Below are 24,389 nucleotides of genomic sequence, written 5' to 3'. Positions count from 1 at the left end.
TCACTTGGATGTGTAAAGTTTATGATTATTATATATGGAAACACTAAGTAACTTTATTATTATAATGAGTTAAATTTTATTATATTCGTTAACAATAAATTATGGACTATATTTGAAATTAACTCAAGCGTGATATGATGGGTGAATCTTTCTAATTAATTATTATATAATCCTTCCATCTTAGTTTATCGCGCTAGATTGAGTATGAAGTATAAAAAAAATTCAGAACATGTGGTCTAAAATAATGACAAATATTTATAAAATTATATCGTTAAGAGTATAATGAGAATTTTAAAAATTAAATTGTTTTTAAAATATAAAAAATATTATTTTCTCAAACAAACTAAAAAAAGTCATAAAAGATGAAGCAAAAGGAGCAAAAGTAACATTTTATATTCCCTTAGAGAATATTACAGAAACTAAATTATATACACTATTAGATTGACTAAATAATATCTACATGTAATCCTTATTAAATTTATAATTTTAAACGTAAAACAGATCATCTAGTACAACAAATAAAAATATTTTGATAGTATAAATTTTTCTTACATTAACAAAACATGTAACTTAAATTAGTAGCTCCTCTACCCTCAAACAACAATAATAAAAATAATATACTCAGTGTATTTTCATAAATAGAGTTTAAATCAGGGACATATATAGTTCTATAACTCCGGGTTCAATTGAACCCATAACGCCAACGCGAAATACAAATTTATATAAAAAAAAGTTACAAAAATCGCAATAAATTATAGGTAACTTTTAGGAAATGGTGAGTTTAGTACTAAACACGTTAAAGGTTTGAACTTATAAAATTTAAATTTTAGATATTCTCCTATCTTAAATGAATACTTATTATATATACAAACTTTACTCGTACCTTATAAAAATAAAAACTCTATTTCCGAGAGACTTTGATCCGGAGCTCTTCACTCAAAAATCGAATGCCCTGGTAGCATGGGGTAAGGGGGGAGGGGGGCAATAATGAAGAGGGTGTGGGAATGGGGCCAATGTTGGCAGGGCGTGGGAGAGGACTGAACATGACATTGTCGGTTGTTTTCTTATGCTCAGTAGTATTGTTTGTTGTTTCTTGTTTGTTAACTCACAATTGAAATCAACAAACACTACTACTCTTTCTCTATAATCTCATCACATATTATCTTTTACTTCTCTCTTTGCTGTTCCGCACTACTATTCTCTCTCTCTTTCTCTTATCTCCTCTCACCCACCACCCTCTTCAACCCCTTTCAATTCCCTTTGCTTTTAACTTACAACAATTGATTTAGCTCCGTCTCTTCTCAAGCAACCATGTTGTCTCTTGTTTCTTACATTCTCGGCCTGTTGCCTCCTCCGCAACACAAACACTTTTCTCTCTTAACCTAAATTAATACCCCCTCTTTACTTTAATTTCCCCTCAACCTTTTATTACCTTTTCCTTCTTCTCTACTATATATATATATATATATATATATATATATATATTCTAATTAACCAATATTCAACTTATGAGATGACTGTTTCTTAATTATTTATCTCAGGTCATGCTTAAGGTGGTACGCCGGATTCAGTACTCCTTCTAAGGTAGTAGTAGTAGTTCTAGGGCCCATCTCTTTATTTCCAGCTTTCTTCTTCTAATTTGTTACCACTAATTCTTCATCACCTTTTGTTTTTCCTTTTCTTTTTTCTCTACACACACACACTCTCTCTCTCTCTCCAAATTAGATTAGTATTTTGATTAAGTCTAAACATAGAGTTTTAGTTGCCTTATCTCTTAGAAGAAGGATATTCGAGCTAGCTAGGTTACATAGATTTAGTTAAACAGACTTCTCAACTTCTATTTTCATGTTATGTTATGTGTGTAAACTTAGATGAAGAAGAAAGATTATTAGGGTTTTGTTAATTATTAGTGTTTTAGGTTTATAAGCAAAAAGTTAATTAGGGTTTTAGTTAAAAATGGCATTAGCTGGTGAGGATAAGGAAATGAGAATGCAAGGGTCATTAGGGTATCATTCACTTGATCAAAACTTAGATCAAGGTAACCACCACCACCACCACCAACCGAACAACAATATTCTTCAGCCACAACAAGATCATGAAAAATCATCCTCGGGTGCAGCTCCAGTTGTACCATATTCCAGTGGCGGATCTACTAATAATAAATTTAAAATAACATCACGAGCAAGGTATCGTGAATGCCTGAAGAATCATGCGGCCAGCATTGGTGGTAATGTTACTGACGGATGTGGTGAGTTTATGCCTTGTGGAGAAGAAGGAACGCTCGAGGCGTTGAAATGTGCTGCTTGTAATTGCCACCGTAATTTTCACAGAAAAGAACAACAACATGTTGGTGCTGATAATAATAATAATGCTGGTATTATGGTTGTACATCCGCTTCAGCTTCCTCAACCACTGCCTTCTCCGCTGCCATCGATGAACCATCACCATCAACACGGCCGCTCAGTTTGGAGTACTATGCCGCCTCAGCCTGTCAAAATGGCCTTTCGAGGTAATGTTAAATTGTGTGATCTTTTTCTTAAACTGTTACAAAAATTTTATTTGTATTTACTTAATTATGTCTTTTATACGACCTCTCTTACGCCTCTCATGTTAGATTTTTTTCCCGTGTCCAAACACCTGTCAAATCATTTGGAGGTACTGTTGAATTGTATTAGCACCTTGTCTAAAAATAAACTGTCATAAAAATAACATCTTATTTAATTAATTATGTTAAGACGGTGATCCCATTCTTGAATTGTGTAATCATTTTATCTGAAAACTAAACTATCATAGAAATAATACTTTATTTATTTAATTATGTTAACACACCCTTCACGCATCTCATTCTTGATATTTTCTCGCAAAACTCCTGATTTTTTTCGACAATGAGTGATAATGAGAGTCGAAAACATGACATGTCATCTAAAAAGTTAAGTTAGAAAAATTACACTTCTATTTACTTTATTATAATATAATTTCAACATGTCACTCATGCCTACGCTTTCTACTCGTGAAATTACACTTGGTTATTGTTGTTTTAATCATGCCTACGCTCAAATATATCTTTTCTGGTACTATATTTCATTTAAAAGCTGGAAAATTGCATTATTATTTACAATTATCTCTTCCGCAGGTAGCGGAGGAGGTGGAAGTGGAGCTACGGACTCATCAAGTGAAGAACTTAACTTCAACACTTATCAGCAGGCAACCTCAGTGCCTCCTCAACCACAACCACCATTTGTGTTGGCGAAGAAACGGTTTCGGACAAAGTTCACTCAAGACCAGAAGGAAAAAATGTTGGAATTTGCAGAGAAATTAGGGTGGAGAATTCCAAGAGAAGACGACACTGAAGTACAAAGATTCTGCTCTCAAGTTGGGGTGAAGAGACAGGTTTTTAAGGTTTGGTTGCATAATAATAAGAACCCTTCTGCTAAAAAGAACCCACAAGAAGAACCTTAAGAAGGGCAAAAAAAATTCTGTTCAATTTCTTGGGAATTGGCTGCTGCATATGTAAACTTTATTAAGAATCGTACGTAGCCAACTTTTTTTCCTATGTAGCATTGTAACTATGGAACCCTTAATTAGATTTTATTATTGTACTTGGAAGCTTTATTCATCTGAATTTTCAGCTCATTCTTACACTGCATGTCACTGAATTTTAGACAACTGATGTACTCTAAAGCTATGCTTGAGGTGCGGCCCTTCTCTGAACTCGGGCTGTATATAGGGGTGATGATAAATGGGCGACTTTACTTAGGAGATGGAGGTGGTAAATAAGCGGATTGTGTTGACCATGAATGGAATAAACTAGTCATGATATTATCTGATCAGAGTTTGTTTGGATCAAAATGAATTAGCTCAAATGGGTCAAGTGACGGGTCATAGTCCAATAGTTCAACTTGAGCAAATTTCTTCATTCTTTATTTGGCTTTTGAAAAGAAGTAAAAACTAATGTGTTTTCATAAACTATTAGCTTAATTATCCTCAAATTTCGAAAAAAATTATCTTCAAATTTAATTTGATTTTGTATATTTGAATTTTAATCTATCCTCTAATTTGAATGACAAACGCCAATGATTTTGTGTTGTCCATTTCAATTTATGATGCTTGTTGGGGGTTTCAGTCGCTGTTTAAATGTTTCCTTTTTGGGAAATAGTTTGCTGATTCTTTTTTCCTTTTGGAAAAGCAACAATGAAGAAGGTTACATTTGAAGCTTATTGGTATATGGCCCGATCGAATCTTGTCTTTGTGATTATGAATGATGTTGATATTTGAGTGCCATAGCCCATAGACAGCTAGGGGCGGAGCTACAGAATAAGTTATGGGTTCAAACAAATACTTTTGTTTCGATTCTGTATTTATATTAAGAAACATATTAACTATGTATAAATGTTAAATTGAGAAACCAGAAACTAAAACAACTTATCAGTTCGATATCAAGTTTAAATCCTAGTTCCACCTTTATTCATATCCATTACTCCTATTAACAGTGTCTTCTCTTATAGCGAGTAGAAAGAACTAAAATCATCCTTATTGAAAATTGTACATATCTTGTGTTAATCAGTTTTAAGAAAATAAAATTTAACTTATAACATTTAATGTACGGACTAATAACTTAACTAATCTATATACTAAATTTAAAAATATAATGTTTGTCAATTTCAAATGAGATAGATAAAACTAATTCTCACAAAATAAAATGGGGCTTAGATTATGGGACATAGAGAGTACTTTTTCCTACTTTAATTGTTCTTAATACGAATCCATTTCCTATATTTATTGTAGGGGTACATAGGTCGGGTTGGTTCGTATTTTTCAATTATCAAATCAAATTAATGGTGCGGGGTTTTTAAATCTATAAACCAAACCAAACCAAACCAATAAAGTCGGGTTTTTCAATCTCGATTTTTCTCGGATTTTTCGATTTTTTCGGGTTTTTTCCCCTGTAAAATCTTCATAGCACAAAACATGTAACTCGTGCTCCAAATATTTCTTTAGTCCTAATAGGATACAATTATATAATGTATTTTCCAAAAAAATGACACAGTAATATGAGATGAGTCATAGCATTGTACTAAAATATTCAATAACAAAGATAATAAAATCGCATAAAAAAATATTACATATGCCATAATAAAAATTAACATAATCTAAAAATACTACTCATATAAGTCATGCTAAAATAAGTATAGCTAATAAGTACTATTAATTCACAACTAAGCATAAAGAAAAAGATAAACTAGGTTATGCGTTTTCATTATAAACCAATGCAAAACTAAAAAATAGATATCCAATTCTATTGTCATCTCTAGTGTTGATTTGAATTTACTTTATTAGCATTAGTATTGATTTGAACTTTATTTGACTTACTACCTTTATGGGCTATAAAATTTATTGGACCATTCAAAAATGTTAAGTCCAAACTTTAAATAATACTTTTAAAGATAAAATTGTGAACAAGTTTAAGAAATATTTATAAATTATATTACAATAAATATTTATATGTATAAAATATTTTTAAAAATTAATAAATATAATATCGGGTTGATTTGGTTTCGATTTGACTTCTTTAATTAAACCCAAACCAAACCAATTATGGTCGGGATTTTTTTCCAACACCAAACCAAATCAAACCATACCACAATCGGGTTTTTATCCGTTTTGACTCAAATTATCCGGTTTGGTGCGATTATCGGATTTCTCCGTAAACCCCTAATTTATTGTATGCGAGTTCGTCCAGACCAAATTGTGACGTTTGGAAAGAGATTAAGGGAAATGCAAGAAAGGTCAGCTCACGGAGGTGTCAGCAGAAATATCACTAAAAACTTAAAATATATACTGATGTGTAGAAATTTGTTTACGCTATCAGTGTATAAGTCATTAATATGCTGTTTTTGGTTAAAGATTTTAGTATAATATATGTCCAGTTTAACGTTTAAAGGTCTTAGGCTTTGTTGACCAAAGAGGTTTTACGTTCAAATCTTATCAGAATATATCATATTGCTTGTTTATTCAACTTATATTTTGGTTTCTACCTATTTGTGTGTACCATGAAATCGTGCAAGTTAAAGTGTCAATTTGTGTATCAATCTATTTCCGCAATGAATTGCTAGATTCAAATGAAAACAATCAGCTTTGAGTGCCAGAATAACTCACTGTAACAGCAAAATATATATAGGTGTCTAAGTCCAAGAAAATCTAAAAATCAATGATTAAATATGCTATCTATTCATTTCAAAACTAATTACAAAATTGTATGTCCCTCCATTTTAATTTATGTGACACTTTTTTTTTCATTTTGGAATTTCTCAAATGTAAGACAAATTCAATATAATAAATTTCAGAATTTATTACTCTTTAAAGCTCAAATATGAATATTTTAGGTTTTGTGTGAAGTTTACTAGAAGAAATTAATTACGTTTGACAAATTAGAAGCAATAGGGAATAGTATCAGCGAAGGGGATGTAGCTCAGATGGTAGAGCGCTCGCTTAGCATGCGAGAGGTACGGGGATCGATGCCCCGCATCTCCATTCCTCTTTTGTTTTTTCACTCGCTAATGTTTTCGTACTGCTTCCTACCCAGTTGGTTTCGCTTCAGAATTTGAGCAATTTTCTCGCCGTTTCTGTATTTGCAGATAATGATGACTAACTCATATTTTCCGGCTACTGTAGCTCCGTTCAAAGTTTAAATGCTTGATCAAAGTTAAGAGCTAGGTTCATTTAATTATTACTACGGTTTTATGTAATGGACCATCTGAGTCGAGAGTCGATCGGAACAACGTCTCTACCTTCACAAGGTTGTATGAGCCAAAAATTATCTTAATTATGTTTAAACCATATAAGCATTAAGAGGGCCTTCAAGGGCGGCCACGTGTCACCAATATGACTTCGATAAAAGGCACGTTCAAGGTCGAAGTGATCTCACATGAGATGAAAGGTGGGGTCGAGGAGTCAACATAGATCAAGGTCGAGGACGAGCACCCTTCTTAAACAGAATAATAACGACTAGTTTTAGGATAAGATTCTAAAGAGAATATTCTCTGCATCTGTGCTATTAAGTTTTTTGGCACATGAAACACTCACTTATAAGACAACACATTGACATATCTGTACTATTAGGATTTTTTGGCACATGAAACACGCACTTATAAGACAACCCATTGACATTCTTTGAAAACTCTTACTTTATTATACACATACAAAATATACCTTTTTCTTGAGATTCTTGTCTAACTTTTAAACCCACAATCCAAGGGGAATCCGAATATTCAAAGGCCCATCAATCATTCATCATTGTCAGAAAAGAATACCAAAGAATCTCACCCTTTTCGGATGACTCACATGCTTTTATTTACCTAAATGTCATCCATTGTTATTTATTGTTATTTAATGCTATCTCCTTCATTTTTGTATCAGAATATAACCATATTGCCACCATTTATTGCTACTTAGATAATACTCATATTATCTTGCCACAAAATCTGTTAGGACATCTTTTGGAACATTAACTATGATTAACTCCACTTTATTAGTAAATCTAATTGTTTAAATCTAAATCTAAATTTTGGGTCAAACGAAGGTAGGAATAAGTTGTGCGTGCACACTATCCTCTCCAGACCCTACATGTGGAATTACACTAGGTTTGTTGTTGTTGTAGTACATGTAGGCATACAAAATTTTGTTGAATTTAAATCCATAAGAAATTTGGATTTAATCTCAATTAAATATATTTCGATCCAAATAAATATTATGGGCTAATATAATTTGATTAATTATATAAGTCCAATATATATGGGTTAAATAAAGAAGTCCAAATCTATTGGGCTAGTCCATTTAGTTGGGCTACAAATGATGAGCCCACTTTATTAGGCTCAATATGCCATCTTCCTAGAGGCCTAGTTTGATGCCATGTGTCAAATGACGTGGCATGCCAAGTCAAACAGAAGAGCCAATAGGATCATGCCATGTGTCAAAATGACAAGGCATGCCAAGTCAAATTAAAAGGCCACTGAAATCACGCCACATGTGCAAGTGACATGTTCTGACCAATCAAATGAGACCTTGTCACTCTTCAATCTGATTGGTCGGAAAAAGTTTATTCTCATCACAACTCTTCCCCCCACAACTATAAATAAGGGTCTTCGTCACTCAGAAAAGGACACCAAAAGTTATAACAAGAAGACACAAGGGAGCTCGTGGATCAAATGCCACAATTCTCTGCAAAATGCAAGTTTTCAAGTATTCAAGCACTTCAACACAAATTTCAAATACAAGGCGTTCAAGATTAAGGCTACTTGTTCGTGATAGAATTCGTGGAAACCATCAAAGCGTTCGCAACGGATAAAACAAATTCAAGATCAAGCTCAAAGGCCCTTGAATTTATATTGAAAAAGTAGAATTAGAGGAACCATAGAGATTGTAACGCTCAAACTATTTGAAATCAAATACTACGATTGTTGCAATATCTTTCGGTCTCGATTATTTTCTCGACGCAAATTTATTGCCTACAAATTCAGGAACGCCCAGTGGGACAATCTCTACCTCTCATTTCAACTTTTCAATCACCAAAGTTCAAGAACATCGAAATGGCTTCACAGAAAATTAACTCCAGATCAACTTCCAATGAGGCTGCTAATTCCAAGTTCTATGCTAATGTGGAAAGCATTCTCGATGTTACCTTTGGAAGTTTTGGGCCAGTTACAAGGATCAAAGCAAGCTCTTCAGGATAACAAGCATTCTAAGTGTCGTCCACGTCAACCCCTATTTTAGGATCTTCATCTTCAAAAGGAGCAAGACCCTCTACAAGCACGACCCAAAAAGGGAATGATGTCGCCAAAAGGATCGAAAAGGTTCTTGCCCAACTTAGTTTATCTAAGTTTGAGAAACCTTTCATGAAAGGTTATGCTGATGACTTGAGCGTTGAATCTACTTTAGTCTCAATTAACGCGACCTCCAAGCTCTATCCCAATAATAATCTATTTTCATTCTTCATCCTCTACGGACATCGTATAAGCAATGGTTATTAAAGTTTCTACCATAGAAGAACAACTCGCAAATTTGACGAAAGTAGTTGAAGGCTTGTCAAAGTGCGTGCAAGATCAAGATGCTAAACTTTCCAATTTAACAAATAAGTTGGATAGCATAGTAGAAGGAGAATCCATACAAACACCTTTAAATCTTCAAAGTTTACAAGAGAAATGAGACTCTTCCGAAAAGCAAGCAACGACAACTAAGAGGATCTAAGTCTCCGCTGAAGGTCCAATTTCCGTTGAGAAGTTGAAGGACTTCATCATGGAGGCTATCAAAGATAAGTCTGAGTCATTGTCCAAATTATATCTCACATATGCAAAGCCGTATACGCAAAGAATTGATAGCTTGAAGATGCATGCTGGTTATCAACCTCCTAAGTTGCAACAATTCGATGACAAGGGAAATCCGAAATAATATGTAGCGTACTTTGTTGAAACTTGCAACAATGTTGGAACGTATGATGATTATCTTGCCAAACAGTTTGTTCGATCTCTCAAAAGTAATGCATTTGATTGGTACATAGATCTCGAACCTGGATCCATCGATAGTTGGGAGCAGTTAGAGAAGGAGTTTCTTAATCGTTTCTATAGCACAAGATGCATCGTAAGCATGATCGAACTTACAAACACTCATCAAGGAAAGGATGAGCCAGTTATTGACTTCATCAACCGCTGGAGGAGCTTAAGCCTCAACTACAAAGATCGCCTTAGCGAAACTTCTGGCATCGAAATGTGCATTCAAGGCATGTACTAGAGTCTTCGCTATATCTTACAAGGCATAAAGACTAAAACATTTAAAGAACTAGCAACTCGTGCACATGATATAGAATTGAGTTTGGCTATAAGTGGATATCAAAGGTCTCCTGGCTTTGAGCCTCATTATTAAATAGAAGCTGAGGATGCTGAGAATGGGGGCAAGTATTCATCCGAAGATGAAACTGAAGAGTCCATACATGTTGCAATGTTCCTCAACGCACGAGCATAAATTGCAAGTTGTAATGCTCCTTAACGCATGAGCCTAAACTGCAAGTTATAATGCTCTTAAATGCATGAGCCTAAACTGCAAGTTATAATGCTCCTCAATGCACGAGCCTAAACTCATGTTGGAATGCTCCTCAACGCACGAGCCTAAACTGCAAGTTATAATGCTTCTTGGTACATGAGTATATATTGTATGTCACGAAGTTCCCCAATTTTGGACTAAATCTTTAAGGTGTAAAGCTATTCAAATTCGAGCAAAGTCTTCAAGTTGTAAAGATTTTCAAATTTGGGCAAAGTATTCAAGTCGCAAAGCTCTTCAAATTTGAGCAAAGTCTTCAAATTGTAAAGTTCTTCAAATTCGAGCAAAGTGTTCAAGTTACAAAGCTCTTCAAATTCGAGCGAAGACTCAAATCGAAATCTCTTCAAAGTCAAGCAAAGACTTCAAGTTGCAAAGCTCTTCAAATTTGAGCTAAATCTTCAAATTACTACGCTCCTGGACACACGAGCCTAAACTGCATGTCATGAAGCTCTTCAAATTTGAGCTTCAAGTTACAATGTTCCTGGACACACGAGCCTAAACTACATGTCATGAAGCTCTTAAAATTTGAGAAAAATCTTCAAGTTGCAACGCTCCTGGAGGCACGAGCCTAAACTGCATGTCATGAAGCTCTAAATATTTGAGCTAAATTTTCAAGCTGTAATGCTCTTCAAGTTTGAGCAAAATCTTCAAGTTGCATAACTCCTCAAAATGCGAGGTTAAACTACAAGTCGTTATGCTCCTTAACGCAAGAGCATAAACTGCATGTTACTCCAGGCACTAGAGTATAAACTATGTACGGCCAAAAATAGAAAAAGTCCGCTAGGTTAAAAACCTCGAAAGAGGCGGCCTAGGCAAAAGTTAGGACATTAAAAACAAAATAACCCATTTTGAACTACGGTATGACTTGATCCTCTTCACCAAGGTACGTAGGATGCTTAGAGTTTCATTCTAAGTTCAGTCGCATAAGTTCAAAAGATACATATTGCCCCAATTATTGTCCGAGTGAAGTATGAAGGAATGTAAAATCAAGCTAAAACACTATTCTTCTGTGAAACTTTGGATCTCATTTGATTTAAAGGGGGCAGTCCTCCATGGTAAATTGGTATCTTCAATGGGACGACTTTTAGGAGGATGCCAAGTATTTGCATTGAAGTCTGGGGATTCGCTATGTCTTCATGTTCGACAAACCTTCAAGTTTGTTGGTCTTCAAGTCCACCGTCCTTCAAGTTGAAGTCTGCAAGTCTTTAAGTTGAAGTATTCAATCCCTCCAATTCTTCAAGTTAAGTTGTTTAATCACTCCAATTTTTTAAGTTGAAGTCTTCAAGTCTGCTAATTCTTCAAGTTGAAGTTTAAAGTCCATCGCTCTTCAAGTTGACATGTCAAAGTCCGCCAAATCTTCAAGTCCGTCAAATCATCAAGTTTGTCGGTCTTCAAGTTGAGGTCTGCATAGGTTGAGGCTTTCTAATTCTTCAATCTTAAGGTGGGCGTTTAAATCCCTTTGCACCTTAAGTTGGTTTCTTTACGGTTTGTCCTTAAAAGGAACTATAATTTTCCAATCTTAAGGTGAATGTTTAAATCCCTTTGCGTCTTAAGCTGGCCTCTTCGCGGATTTGTCCTTAAAAGGAACTATGCTTTTCAATCTTAAGGTGGACGTTCAAGTCCCTTTGCACCTTAAGTTGGCCTATTCACGAGTTTGTTTTAAAAGGAACTATAATTTTTCAATATTAAGGTGGACGTTTAAGTCCCTTTGCACCTTAAGTTGGCCTCTTCGTGGGTTTGCCCTTAAAAGGATCTGTAATTTTCCAAGTTTAAGATGGACATTTAAGTTCCTTTGTACCTTAAGCCAGTCTTGTTGCGAGTTGATCCTTCTATATGCCGTTGAGAATTTGTCCTTCTATATGGTAATATGGATTTGTCCGTCTATATGGTGATATGGATTTGTACGTCTATATGCATATGTGAATTTGTCTGTCTATATAGTGATGGAGATTTGTCCGTCTATATGTTGATATGGATTTAATCCGTCTATATAGTGATATAGATTTGACCATCTATATAGTGTGGATTTGTCCGTCTATATGGTGATGGGGATTTTTCCGTCTATATATTGGTGTGGATTTATCCGTCTATATGTTGATATGGATTTGTCCGTTTATATATTTAGATTTGTCCGTCTATATGCTGATGTGGATTTGTCCGTCTATATGGTGATGTAGTTTTGTCCATCTATATGTTGGTGGAGATTTATCCGTCTATATGTTGGTGTGGATTTATCCGTCTATATGTTGATATGGATTTATCCGTCTATATGTTGGTATGAATTTATCCGTCTATATGTTGATATGGATTTATCCGTCTATATGACAATGTGGATTTTCCATCTATATGTTGTGAGGGATTTATCCTCTTGTATGTTATTGTGGATTTGATCATCTACATGCCGTCATGGATTTATCCTTCTTGTTTGGCCTAAAAAGAGAAAAAGAAATGGCCTAAAAAGAGAAAAAGAAATAGATACATATATGTATAGAAGAAGAAATTACCTTGGGCACTTACGCGTCAAAGGCCTACTCAACGCGATCGGCAAACGCTGTCAATTGATGTTTGCAAAGAAAGGTGTGCGATATATATATAGGCATCAATGGACGACCTTTTGTAGAATTATTCGATGTGGGATCAGCTGCACAAAGGCGGCGTAAGATAACACTGTCGTGTCCAAATTGAAATTGGTGGAGGAATTTGATTCCTAATCGGACTTGATGATGCGTTGGAACTATGACATTATTTTGCTTTGAAAAGTGAACTTTTATCTATATATTTTACCTTGAAGAGTATTGCATATGTGTCCCTTTAACAGGGAACAAATTAGGGCAAAAGTTATGATAAAATGGAGAATACTACAACAACAACAACAATTCAGTATAATCCTACTAGTGAGGTCTGGAGAGGGTAGTGTGTACGCAGGCCTTACCCCTACCTTGGGGTAGAGAGGATGTTTCTGATAGACCCTCGACTCCTTCCCTCCAAGAACTCCCCACCTTGCTCTTGGGGTGACTCGAACTCACAACCTCTTGGTTGGAAGTGGAGGGTGCTCACCACTATTGAAATTCCTTAAATTTCAATAATTTCAAATTTATCAAATTAGCTTGGAAAGTTCAATATTAAATACCTTGAAGAGTATTGCATACGTGTCCCTTAAAGTGTACCATTTTACGGGTAAATAGTTTGGGGCCCACCGTGGGGCTTAGACAGTCGTGGTATTAAGTTGGTCCTTGCCTTTTTTACAAACGTATTTTGATTATTTGTTCTTAGCAAAAAATCTCAGAAAATGGTAGGTAATGATGTTAACAACACACACAATCTCGAGGCCCAAGGAGACCAGCCTTCAGCACGAGGATTCAATCAGTGATACCCGCAATGAGGGGAACGATGCCACACCGGTCCACGGTAGGCGATACCCGCAACATGTTCAAGAGGCGACTCCTGATGATGCTGAAGAGGAGTATTTTGTTGAAGCGGTAAGGGTCCTGCATGAGCAACAAGAGGTCATTCTAGGCCATCTCACACGGCATGATAATGTTATGACAGAATTAAAGCAGACGTTATCGGGTGCTTCCAATAATGCGAATGGACGAGGCCCAGTTCCTCCCAGTGCTCCCGCAAATCAAACAACGCAGAGGGTCGACAACAACACCCCGAGGGCGAATTCGGATTTGACAGGGCCGGGGGGAACGATCGTGAATCTGGTCACAACAACGAGAACGATCCCTTCAAAAGTGAACTCATACGATTTACGAGGGAAGTGAACGCCCACATAGACCAAATATCGGGTGCACCACCGGTGCTGAAAGGGCCAGACTCAAAGAAGTATACTCAGTTGCCGTACAAACCAAGCGCGGGCCCCAGAATTGATCCCAAAGTGGTTTAAAATTCCTGACGTTCTGAAATATGATGGGACTTCGGACCCTTATGAGCATATTACCACCTATGCAATGGCAGTGAAGGGGAATGATTTAGCTCTCCACGAGATCGAATTTGTTTTGCTGAAAAAATTCGGAGAGACTCTCACAAGGGGAGTCTTGACGTGGTATTCGCTATTACCCGAGCATTCCATAGATTCCTTTGAGATGCTCGCGGATTCTTTCATTAAGGCTCATGCCAGGGCCAGAAAGGTGTAAGTCTGGAAGGCCGACATATTCATAATTGCACAAGAAGAGTCCGAGTAGCTGCGAGAATTCGTAACCCGGTTCCATAAGGAAAGGATGTTGCTCCTAGTTGTTCCGGATGAAAAGGCAGCTGAAGCATTCACCAAGGGTTTGAATCCGAGATGTTCTGATGCTTCCCGGAAGTTGAAGAAAAGCTTGCTCGAATTCTAAGCAGCGACTTGTGGTGGATGTTCACAACTGGTATGCGTCAAAGATAAGGATTGAGGATGATCAACTCGGCTTCCCGACGTCAGCTAAAGGTCGGGAGAAGAATAAAGAAAAATCAAAAGATGATTTCGACATAGACAGACGGTCTTGAAGGGGGCGATTTTTGCCCTACGAATGGGCAGAAGGACGCATTATAGGTTTTTGGTTGGTAGACAAGTTCATTACCCACAGAAGAACTGATCGCTGCCGAAACAACTGATCGCTAGAGGACAAGAAAGCAACAGATTCCCGAGATACTTCATATCCCAGACTTTCAGAATACAACTTCAACTTCAGTGTAGTAGAGTTGGTATAGGCTATGAGGAACATTAATGAAGCTTGGATCCCGAAGCTGACTAGGTCCGATCCCAGCTAGAGGGATCTGAATTTATGGTGTGAATACCACGGGATGAACGGCCACCGAACTAGGGACTGCAAATATCTGCGTGAATAGGTGGCGACACTACTGAAAATGGCCATCTTAGGGAATTCTTAAGTGACCGGGCCAAAAATAATTACGGCCACAATCGTGATAACGCGGAGCCCTCAATAAAAGGAGAAGACCCCCCGCGCCAGACGATAAACATAATTTTCGGGGGGAACGAGATTAATGGGGTTACCTTCTCGGTAGCAAAAAATATGAAGGTAACAGTAACCCACGGCAAGAGGCTATGGGAAGTTGCTGAGGACCACTTCCACGGAGGAAGATGTAAACGGATTATTGCTACCGCACAATGATTATTAGGGTTTTGTTAATTATTAGTGTTTTAGGTTTATAAGCAAAAAGTTAATTAGGGTTTTAGTTAAAAATGGCATTAGCTGGTGAGGATAAGGAAATGAGAATGCAAGGGTCATTAGGGTATCATTCACTTGATCAAAACTTAGATCAAGGTAACCACCACCACCACCACCACCATCAACCCAACAATAATAATCTTCAGCCACAACAAGATCATGAAAAATCATCCTCGGGTGCAGCTCCAGTTGTACCATATTCCAGTGGCGGATCTACTAATAATAAATTTAAAATAACATCACGAGCAAGGTATCGTGAATGCCTGAAGAATCATGCGGCCAGCATTGGTGGTAATGTTACTGACGGATGTGGTGAGTTTATGCCTTGTGGAGAAGAAGGAACGCTCGAGGCGTTGAAATGTGCTGCTTGTAATTGCCACCGTAATTTTCACAGAAAAGAACAACCAAATGTTGGTGCTGATAATAATAATAATGCTGGTATTATGGTTGTACATCCGCTTCAGCTTTCTCAACCGCTGCCTTCTCCGCTGCCGTCGATGAACCATCACCATTAACACGGCCTCTCAGTTTGGAGTGCTATGCCACCTCAGCCTGTCAAAATGGCCTTCGGAGGTAATGTTGAATTGTGTGATCGTTTCTTAAAATTGTTGGAAACTTTTGTAACAATTTTAAGAAACGATCACACAATTCAACATTACCTCCGAAGGCCATTTTGACAGGCTGAGGTGGCATAGTACTCCAAACTGAGCGGCCGTGTTGATGCTGATGGTTCATCGACGGCAGCGGAGAAGGCAATGGTTGAGGAAGCTAAAGCGGATGTACAACCATAATACCAGCATTATTATTATTATCAGCACCAACATTTGGTTGTTCTTTTCTGTGAAAATTACGGTGGCAATTATAAGAAGCACATTTCAACGCCTCGAGCGTTCCTTCCTCTCCATAAGGCATAAACTCACCATATCCGTCAGTAACATTACCACCAATGCTGGCCGCATGATTCTTCAGACATTCACGATACCTTGCTCGTGATGTTATTTTAAATTTATTATTAGTAGATCCGCCACTAGAATATGGTACAACTGGAGCTGCACTCGAGGATGATTTTTCATGATCTTGTTGTGGTTGAAGATTATTGTTGTTGGGTTGATGGTGGTGGTGGTGGTGGTAGTTACCTTGATCTAAGTTTTGATCAAGTGAATGATACCCTAATGACCCTTGCATTCTCATTTCCTTATCCTCACTAGCTAATGCCATTTTTAACTAAAACCCTAATTAACTTTTTGCTTATAAACCTAAAACACTAATAATTAACAAAACCCTAATAATTAACAGATAAGGAAAACCATGGAAGTTTATATAGACAATATACTTGTTAAGTATTTGAACGCAGGTGATCATCTTAAGCATTTGCAAGAAACTTCCGACATCCTAAGGAAGCATAACATGAAGCTTAACCCCGAGAAGAGCGCGTTCGGGGTCAGTTCCGGTAAGTTCCTACGATTTCTGGTGTCATAAAGGGGGATTTAGGTAAACCCCTATAAGATCAAATACATTGAAGACATCCCGGACCAGCTATCAAGCGTAAAAGAGGTTCAAAGGCTCACAGGGAGATTGGCCGCTTTGAGCAGGTTCATTTCCCGGTCATTAGAAAAACGCCACCATTTCTTTGCGTTGCTAAAAAGAACAACTTCGAATGGACCCCGGAATGCCAGCAAGCTTTGAGGGATTTGAAAAGGTACTTATCAAGCCCTCAGTTATTGTCAAAGCCGGAGGAAGGTGAAAAATTGTTAATCTACCTAGCAATCTTAGAGGTTGCGGTAAGCGTCGTTTTAGTTCGCGAGGATGAAGGTACGCAATCTCCTATTTATTACGTTAGTAGAATTTTAACAGGAGCAGAAACTCGTTACCCGCATCTAGAGAAGCTGGCCTTAGCTCTTGTAGTCACCGTTCGGAAGCTGAGGCCTTACTTCCAATGTCACTCGAAAGCTGTGGTGACCACCTTTCCCCAGCTAAATATCCTCCATAAACCCGAACTCTCTGGTAGGTTGGCCAAATGGGCTATCGAAATGAGTGAATTTGACATAGAATATAAACCTAGGAATGCAATTAAGTCACATGTTTTGGATGACTTTGTGGCCGATTTAAGTCCGGTATTTCTACCTCTGGAAACCAAAGAAGTAGTGATGGTGTCAGAATAGACATCGGGAGTTTGGACCCTATTTACGGAGGGAGCTTCCAACGTAAAGGGGTCCGGGCTTGGCATAGTATTAACCATGCTTTCAGGAGAAACCCTAAGGCAGGCCATAAGAATGGTCCCTTTGGCTAACAACGAAGCAGAGTATGAAGCTTTGATTGCAACACTCGAATTGGCCCGGGGACTAGATTCCGAGGTCATAGAAATCAAATGCGACTCCCAGCTGGTGGTAAATCAGGTCTATGGAATATTCGAAACCAAAGAGGAGCACATGCAATAATACGTAGTGAAGGTTCAGGTTGTGCTTGCTCGGTTCCAAGAGTGGTCAATTATGCATATCCCGAGGGAAGAAATTGCAGAAGCGGATGCATTAGCTAACCTTGGTTCATAAATGAAAATGAAGGGATCAGATTCCGAGACGGTAGTACAGCTCATGCACTCAGTTCTGGGCACAGATAGTTACTATGAGATGAATACAACAAATTTGGTGTGGGACTAGAGTAATTAGATCATTGATTATCTCGAACAAGGGAAGTTTCCCGAAGACTCCAAGGTATCCCATTGCGCGCCAAAGCAGCACGATCTAGCTTTAAAAGAGGTCAACTATACAGAAAATCTTTCCAAGGCCCGCTGGCCCAATGCTTGGGATCTTCCAAAGCTAATTATGTTATGCGAGAAGTCCACGAAGGGATATGTGGAAATCATTCGGGCGCAGACACCTTGATACTTAAATTGGTAAGGGCAGGATACTATTGGCCCCGAATGGAACAAGACGCCAAAGCTTTCATACAAATATGCGATAAGTGTCAATGCTACGCACCACTGGTACATCAACCAGCAGAACTGTTGCAGTGGGTTCTGTCTTCATGGCCGTTCATGAAGTGGGGAATAGATATCGTCGGACCACTATCACCAGCCACTAGCATGGTAAGATTTCTTTTGATTTTGACTGACTATTTTTCTAAGTGGGTTGAAGCAGGTCCTTATTAGAAGATCGGTGAACGTGAAGTGGTGGATTTCTTATGGGAGGACATAATTTGCAGATTTGGAATACCAAAAGAGATAGCTTGCGATAACGGGCCATGATTTATAGGCGCAAAGATCACAAAGTTCCTTGAAGACTTGAAAATCAAAAGAATCACATCCTCGCCCTATTATCCGAGCGCAAATGGTCAAGAGGAATCAATGAACAAAGTGATTATACAAAATCTCAAAAAGCGATTGGAAGCAGCTAAAGGTAAATGGCCTGAGGAACTGCCTGGAGTGCTATGGGCGTAACGAACAATGACCAAATTGAGCACAAGAGAAACTCCTTTCTTCCTTGTGTACGGAGCAGAAGCCTTAATCCCAATAGAAGTAGGGGAACCTACCTTGATATATTTCCAGGCAAGTGAAGAGGCAAACAACGAAGCAATGTTAGTCAACTTAGAGTTACTAGATGAGCACAAGGACTTGGCGCATATAAGGATGGCAGAAAGATATTATAATCGAAGAGCCAACCTCCGTTATTTCAAAGTGGGAGACTTGGTTCTAAGGAAAGTAACTCAAAATACCTGGGAACTCAACGCATGGTAGCTAGGTCCAACATGGAAAGGCCCTACTGGGTTTCAGCTGTCACCGGGAAAGGTTCATACGAGTTGGAGAATCAAAATGGAGAAAAGTTGCCAAGCAACTGGAATGTGGTACACCTTAAGAGATATTATTGCTGATGAACATGACCTGTACTGAAAGTATGTGCTGCACTATTTTTCCCTTCGTCCAGTTTTTGTCCCAATTGGGTTTTTCTGGTAAGGTTTTTAACAAGACAGCAATGGAAAGCATACTACAAATAAGGTTTCAACAGCAGCAATAAGACCTTTTAATAGCAAGGCACACAAGCGAAGAACCACTCCAGAGCGGTTAGATAATCTTTGGCTCGGTAGCAAAATTTTCACCGGGAAATTAAGTTTGCTATCGAGCAAAGGTTACCCGACCGTTCACAAGTGCAAACCACTAGAGGATTGTTAGATAGTCTTTGGCTTGATAGCATAAATTCCTTAGGGGAAGTGAAGTTTGTTACCGAACTGAAGATTATCTAGCAATTCATTTGTAGAGTCCTCGAAGGTGCAAAACTTTCAGTGTTCAAATTCGCATTCTTCGCATTCGAACACTGGAGGGAATGATATGAGGATACGACAACAATGACTACCACGTTGAACGGAAATACAAAAACCAAAAATATAGTTGTATCATCGGGACCGGGGACTACGCGGCCAGCCTCATAGAAACAAGTTATACAAGTTAGCCACAATGAATGGAAATTTCTTTTTAGCATAACGAATGCTTATGTACTTTTTGAAAATGGAAGGAATAAAGTAAATTCCTTTTATTTCTATCTTGTTTCTTATCTGAACGATGAATTGATTTTGTCATTTGAAAGTTAAACAAGTACTTCAAATGCTAGTGCCATAATGAACAGGAGACGTCCTCTTCAAGAGCACCGTAAACATAAGAGGGCCCTCTCTTATAAAAACCCTCACGATAAAGGGTTGATTTCAGAAGAATTTGTGCCCGATATCCAAATGTTTTTAGGGAAAAATACACCCAAAGCCTTGCATGATCAGACGCAAACAGTAAAATTTGCGCAAAACACTTAAGCAAGAGAGAATGCAAAGATTAAAACTTGCATAAATGTTCAAACAAAAGAACGCAGTAAGACTCATGCAATACTTGAGCAAAATATGTTTTTATTCACAATAAATATGCCAAAACGACACACGTACAAAAGTTGGGATAAGAAATGAAAAGCTAAACTGCTGCATCTTTGGAACCCGGAGAAAGAGAAGCATTCGTGCCCCCAGGGGAAGTGTGTAGATCTGCCACTGGCTCAATACCTTGGCCCTCATCAGTTTGGCCTTCAACATCTTCGCCCTTCGGTTCCTCTTCATTTTCCAAGGATTCGAAACCGAAACTAGAAGAACCGGAAGCATCAGGCCCTGCCGGGAGACCCCTTTTAGCAGCTGATTCCAGCTCACGGGATTTAGCGATTTCGGCATCGAAGTCAATGACACTCGCTTTAGCCTCTTCCAAGGTTTTTCTCCTTATGTTGTACATAACATATATTTCTTCAACAATGAGGGAAACCGCTCGGCGCTTGAGTTCTTCTTTAAGTTGGTCAACCTAGACAGAAAGGTTTTCCCGGGCGGATCTAATAGACTTGAGGTTAATGTCGAGTTCGCGGATAGTTTCTCAATGATCTTCTTATACTTCTCCTCCAATTGGGCATATTTCACCCCGACAGCAGCAAGATCTTCAGTTTTGTAGTTCAAGGCTGCCTCCAAATTGGTCAATCTTTTAGCGGAGGCAACCTCGCGATCGGATGCAGCAAGAGCGACACATAGACTTCAGCCCATTTGGCCCTTTCCTCTTCAAATTGAACCCTCAGCGGGGCGATATTTTGGCTAAGGGTCTCCACTTCTTGCTCGCTTTACTATAAACAAGCCTCCAACACAACAACCTCAGCAACAATGGCTTCCAGTTCTGAGAGGCGAGCAGCAGTTTGGTCCCCTCGGCCAAAAGTTAATCCTGCCTGGTGGTAAGTTCTTCGTTTTCATGAATCAACATCTGGAGTTCCTCGGAAGCAAGGAAATTGGCCTACGAAACAAGAAGGGCGAACTCAAGATATTACTAAATCAAAGACAGGAGATATGACAAAGGTTTGTACAATAAGCACTTTCTCGAGAGAGCCTATATCTTTTTACAATATTTTTCTGAAGCCAAAGGCTTCATATAGTTAGCAAGTTCCACCCGTCAGGACAGCAAATTGCATTCGGTAGATACCGAAAGAGTAACGCTCCTCCTCCTTTGCGGATCTTCTGAGGGGGGCAGGATAATTTCACCTCAAATTCCCATGAACCGGGGATTGGGGAAGAGAAACTTCCTCTTCTTGGATAGATGTGGATGGTGGAGATGATATAACAGTTGCTGGTGGAAGAGTAGGTGAAGAAGGAGATGAAGCTGATGGCGTTTAAGGGTAAGAAGCAGCGGTGGAAAACACAGTGCTGGTTGTTGGTTGCTCGTCAACCGAAGATGGCAGGGACCCGGTACTCACCTCCATAATACAGGGCGCAGCGACTGGGATCCGAAAATGGGAGTTGGCATTTTCCACCATTTCAAACTCCCCCTAGAGCATCGAGGCATCATCCCTGGTTAGTGTAACTAACTCAACAGATATAGCAGTTTGTTGAGTTGAGGAAGGTCCGTCGTCTTCTATGTAGAGAAGCCCCATCATCATTGGCTTCTCCATCATCGTCAATCATCACGGTATATATGGCCAGCCCAGGTGGAGGGCTCATCACCACAACTTCCGGAGATGAATCGGGAGCAACATTCTTCTCCCTCCTATTCTTTCCCCCGGCCGCGGAGGAACACCTTCTTTTTTGTTGCTTGTTCTTCGGACGGGGACTCCGAGAAGAAGGACTCGCACCAGAAGCAGGCCCGGAGATGCCTGTCTGTGAAAAGGCCTTCTGTAGCAGCATCGTCACATCAACAAGATCGGCCAAAACGTCCTCCTCGGGGACGACAAATGAGCCATGGGGTAGACCTATATTCAACAGGAGAGAAGAATCAGACAACTTTCTTATAAGAAAAAGTAAAGACAAGATAAGTTTAACTTACCATGATTTTTAGCCTTCCACTCATATTTCAGGGACAACTCTTTCCACGTGCGGGTTTCGGGCGTAGTAACGTCCAAAATTTTCTGAACCCAATGATCCAAGCCCTCAACCCTAGTGGGAACCCACCGAGTTGCCGAGACAGGTATAGGAAGAAAAGTCAATAATTACGAGGAATGATCTTTAATAGAAGCAGAAGCAAACTATATGCTTACGAGTGCGGTTCCACAATTTCGGGAAAGACGGAACCGAGACCGGGATGATGTCACCGGTGGCAACTGAAACAAACCGTTCCATCTACCCACAGTCGTTATCATTATCCATACTGGCTAGCAGTGCATGGTGGCCTCGCTTGCTAAAGTTAATCATCCCCCCACGGAAGATCTTGGGGGAATAAAATTTCATCACGTGAATTAGGGTTAGCTCATCCCCCATTTCTTGGCACAGGCGCCGAAGATAAGCAATCGTCCTCTACATAGAGGGACTCATTTGTGCCAAACATACCTGGTAGCGGAGGCAGAACTCCACAATAATGGATTCAAGCTCTCCACTTAGAGAAAATATCCCCAAAGTGAAGAGATATGTATAGAAGTACGTAAAACGCTTCTTGGGTAAGGTTAACCGCTCCTTCATATCGGGAGCGATAATGTCCAAATCCTGACAATGACAATCCTCCTTCAAATAGGAATACTGGAAGGATTTATGGAAGAAGGATATCTGCCAACGGCCCATGTACAAGGGTTAGCAGAAGAAAATTTCTCTTCGAAGTCTTTAGTTGTGAGAAGACTCTTGGGGATGATGGTGCTCACTGTAGGAGGAGCGGCTTCATCGGCTTTGCTTTTGTTCTTTGAGGAACTAAAATGTTTTTAAGATGAATCCATTCTATGTTAGAAAAGAAGGAAAAGCTTTTATCTTATGAAGAGAATTAAAGAAAGGTTGAAGAACAGAGTACAAGTTGAATGAAGAGAGTTTGAGAGAGTTTGGAGAATTATGGGGTGTGAATAAAGGAGGTTGATGAGTATAAGTAAAGGTTTATGCGGCTAAATTCGTGGCCATAATTACCTCGATAGCCAGCAAAAGTTATGTTGAATCGTGGGATGATGTGTGTTCGGGGCATTAAATGCGGAGAGACGTGCGTCTAATCAACCATCAGGAACTTTTCAGAGGGGGTCAGTGAAATTCCCGCCAAAATGAATGCTTCCACCAACTTCCCGATGACACAAAGTTATGTCACCGAAAAGTAGGGGGTCTATCTGTATATGGTAATATATGCTATGTTAAGTGATTGCATAAGGGAGTGACACATGGAGTCAAAGGTAGAGGATAGCTAAAATCGAAGACTTTTATTCCATTTGTTACCAGAAAGAATGGTGCTCATAAAGATGAAATAAATGCCTACCACCCGGTAGGATTTAATGGAGAATATTCTACAACATTTAGTACATTGCCTTTTATAAAGAATTTGTCATTCATGCCCGCCGTTACACATTCTTCAATGACCCTCATAATTGACATTAAAGAAGGGCATGATCATAGGACTTTGTCCCTAGGTGCAGTTATAAATAGTGAGCTTTATTATCATTGTAAGGGACATGAATTTTCCGGCAAACTTATGCAATAATCTATTAAAAGCTTTATACAATTTTATCCTCTTGCTTTCTGATTTTACAGTTGTTGTGCTCGGAAGCCCTGTGTCACGACCCAAAATCCAACTAGTCGTGATGGCACATAACCCAACCCGCTAGGTAAGCCAACTTTCAACTATCCAATTCCAATAATAATTATTAAAGCAATTTAAGTAAATAAAGATCTTAATCTTATACATTCCCCAAGAACTGGTAGTACAAATCATGAGCTTCTCAGAATATAATTTACAAAACTGGTATGAAATAATACATCATCTATTCAAAATGTACATGAACAGATTGATATAAATCTAAGGCTACCATGAACAAGAGGCAGCTACAGCCGGAACGCAGGTACATCTTCAGATCCAGCTCCCAACAAACACAACAACATCAGCAGCCAACATCTGCACGCAAGGTGCAGAAGTGTAGTATGAGTACAACCGACCCTATGTACTCAATAAGTAACAAACCTAACCTTAGGTTGAAAGTAGTGACGAACTTTTACCAAGGTCGGGTCCAAAACTAATAGTCCACAACCGTCCATAACAACGTAAGGCAAATAATACAAGAAGTAACTCAGAGATAAAATGCTCAGCTAAATCATGATTTCCAAAAATAGTTCTTCCTTTCAAGTACAACAATGAAAACCCAAATCTTTTACCGAAGTTACCAAAAATATGAATAAGTTTGAAAA

The 24,389-nt window shown here is 38.6% G+C and overlaps 1 protein-coding gene, 1 non-coding gene and 2 pseudogenes across 2 annotated transcripts; 3 read left to right on the top strand and 1 right to left on the bottom strand.

Moving 5' to 3' along the window:
- Positions 1-1,142: 1,142 nt before the first annotated feature.
- Positions 1,143-3,622, top strand: LOC107811099 (zinc-finger homeodomain protein 2). Its single transcript, XM_016635969.2, has 2 exons — positions 1,143-2,509; positions 3,134-3,622. The coding sequence occupies exons 1-2, from the start codon at positions 1,957-1,959 to the stop codon at positions 3,457-3,459; spliced, it is 879 nt and encodes a 292-aa protein (XP_016491455.2). The 5' UTR covers positions 1,143-1,956; the 3' UTR covers positions 3,460-3,622.
- A 2,836-nt stretch (positions 3,623-6,458) lies between these two features.
- On the top strand, positions 6,459-6,531 carry TRNAA-AGC (transfer RNA alanine (anticodon AGC)). The gene has a single exon. It is a non-coding gene; the product is annotated as a tRNA-Ala (tRNA).
- An 8,670-nt stretch (positions 6,532-15,201) lies between these two features.
- On the top strand, positions 15,202-15,841 carry LOC107811101 (uncharacterized; annotated as a pseudogene).
- Positions 15,842-15,856: 15 nt separating this feature from the next.
- LOC107811100 (uncharacterized) lies at positions 15,857-16,475 on the bottom strand (annotated as a pseudogene).
- Positions 16,476-24,389: the final 7,914 nt, after the last annotated feature.

This window comes from Nicotiana tabacum, chromosome 12 (genome assembly GCF_000715075.1).
Source record: "Nicotiana tabacum cultivar K326 chromosome 12, ASM71507v2, whole genome shotgun sequence".
Taxonomy (NCBI): Eukaryota; Viridiplantae; Streptophyta; class Magnoliopsida; order Solanales; family Solanaceae; genus Nicotiana; species Nicotiana tabacum.
The sequence above is the reverse complement of the archived record's forward strand: the minus strand, read 5'-3'. Positions and strand labels throughout refer to the sequence as shown.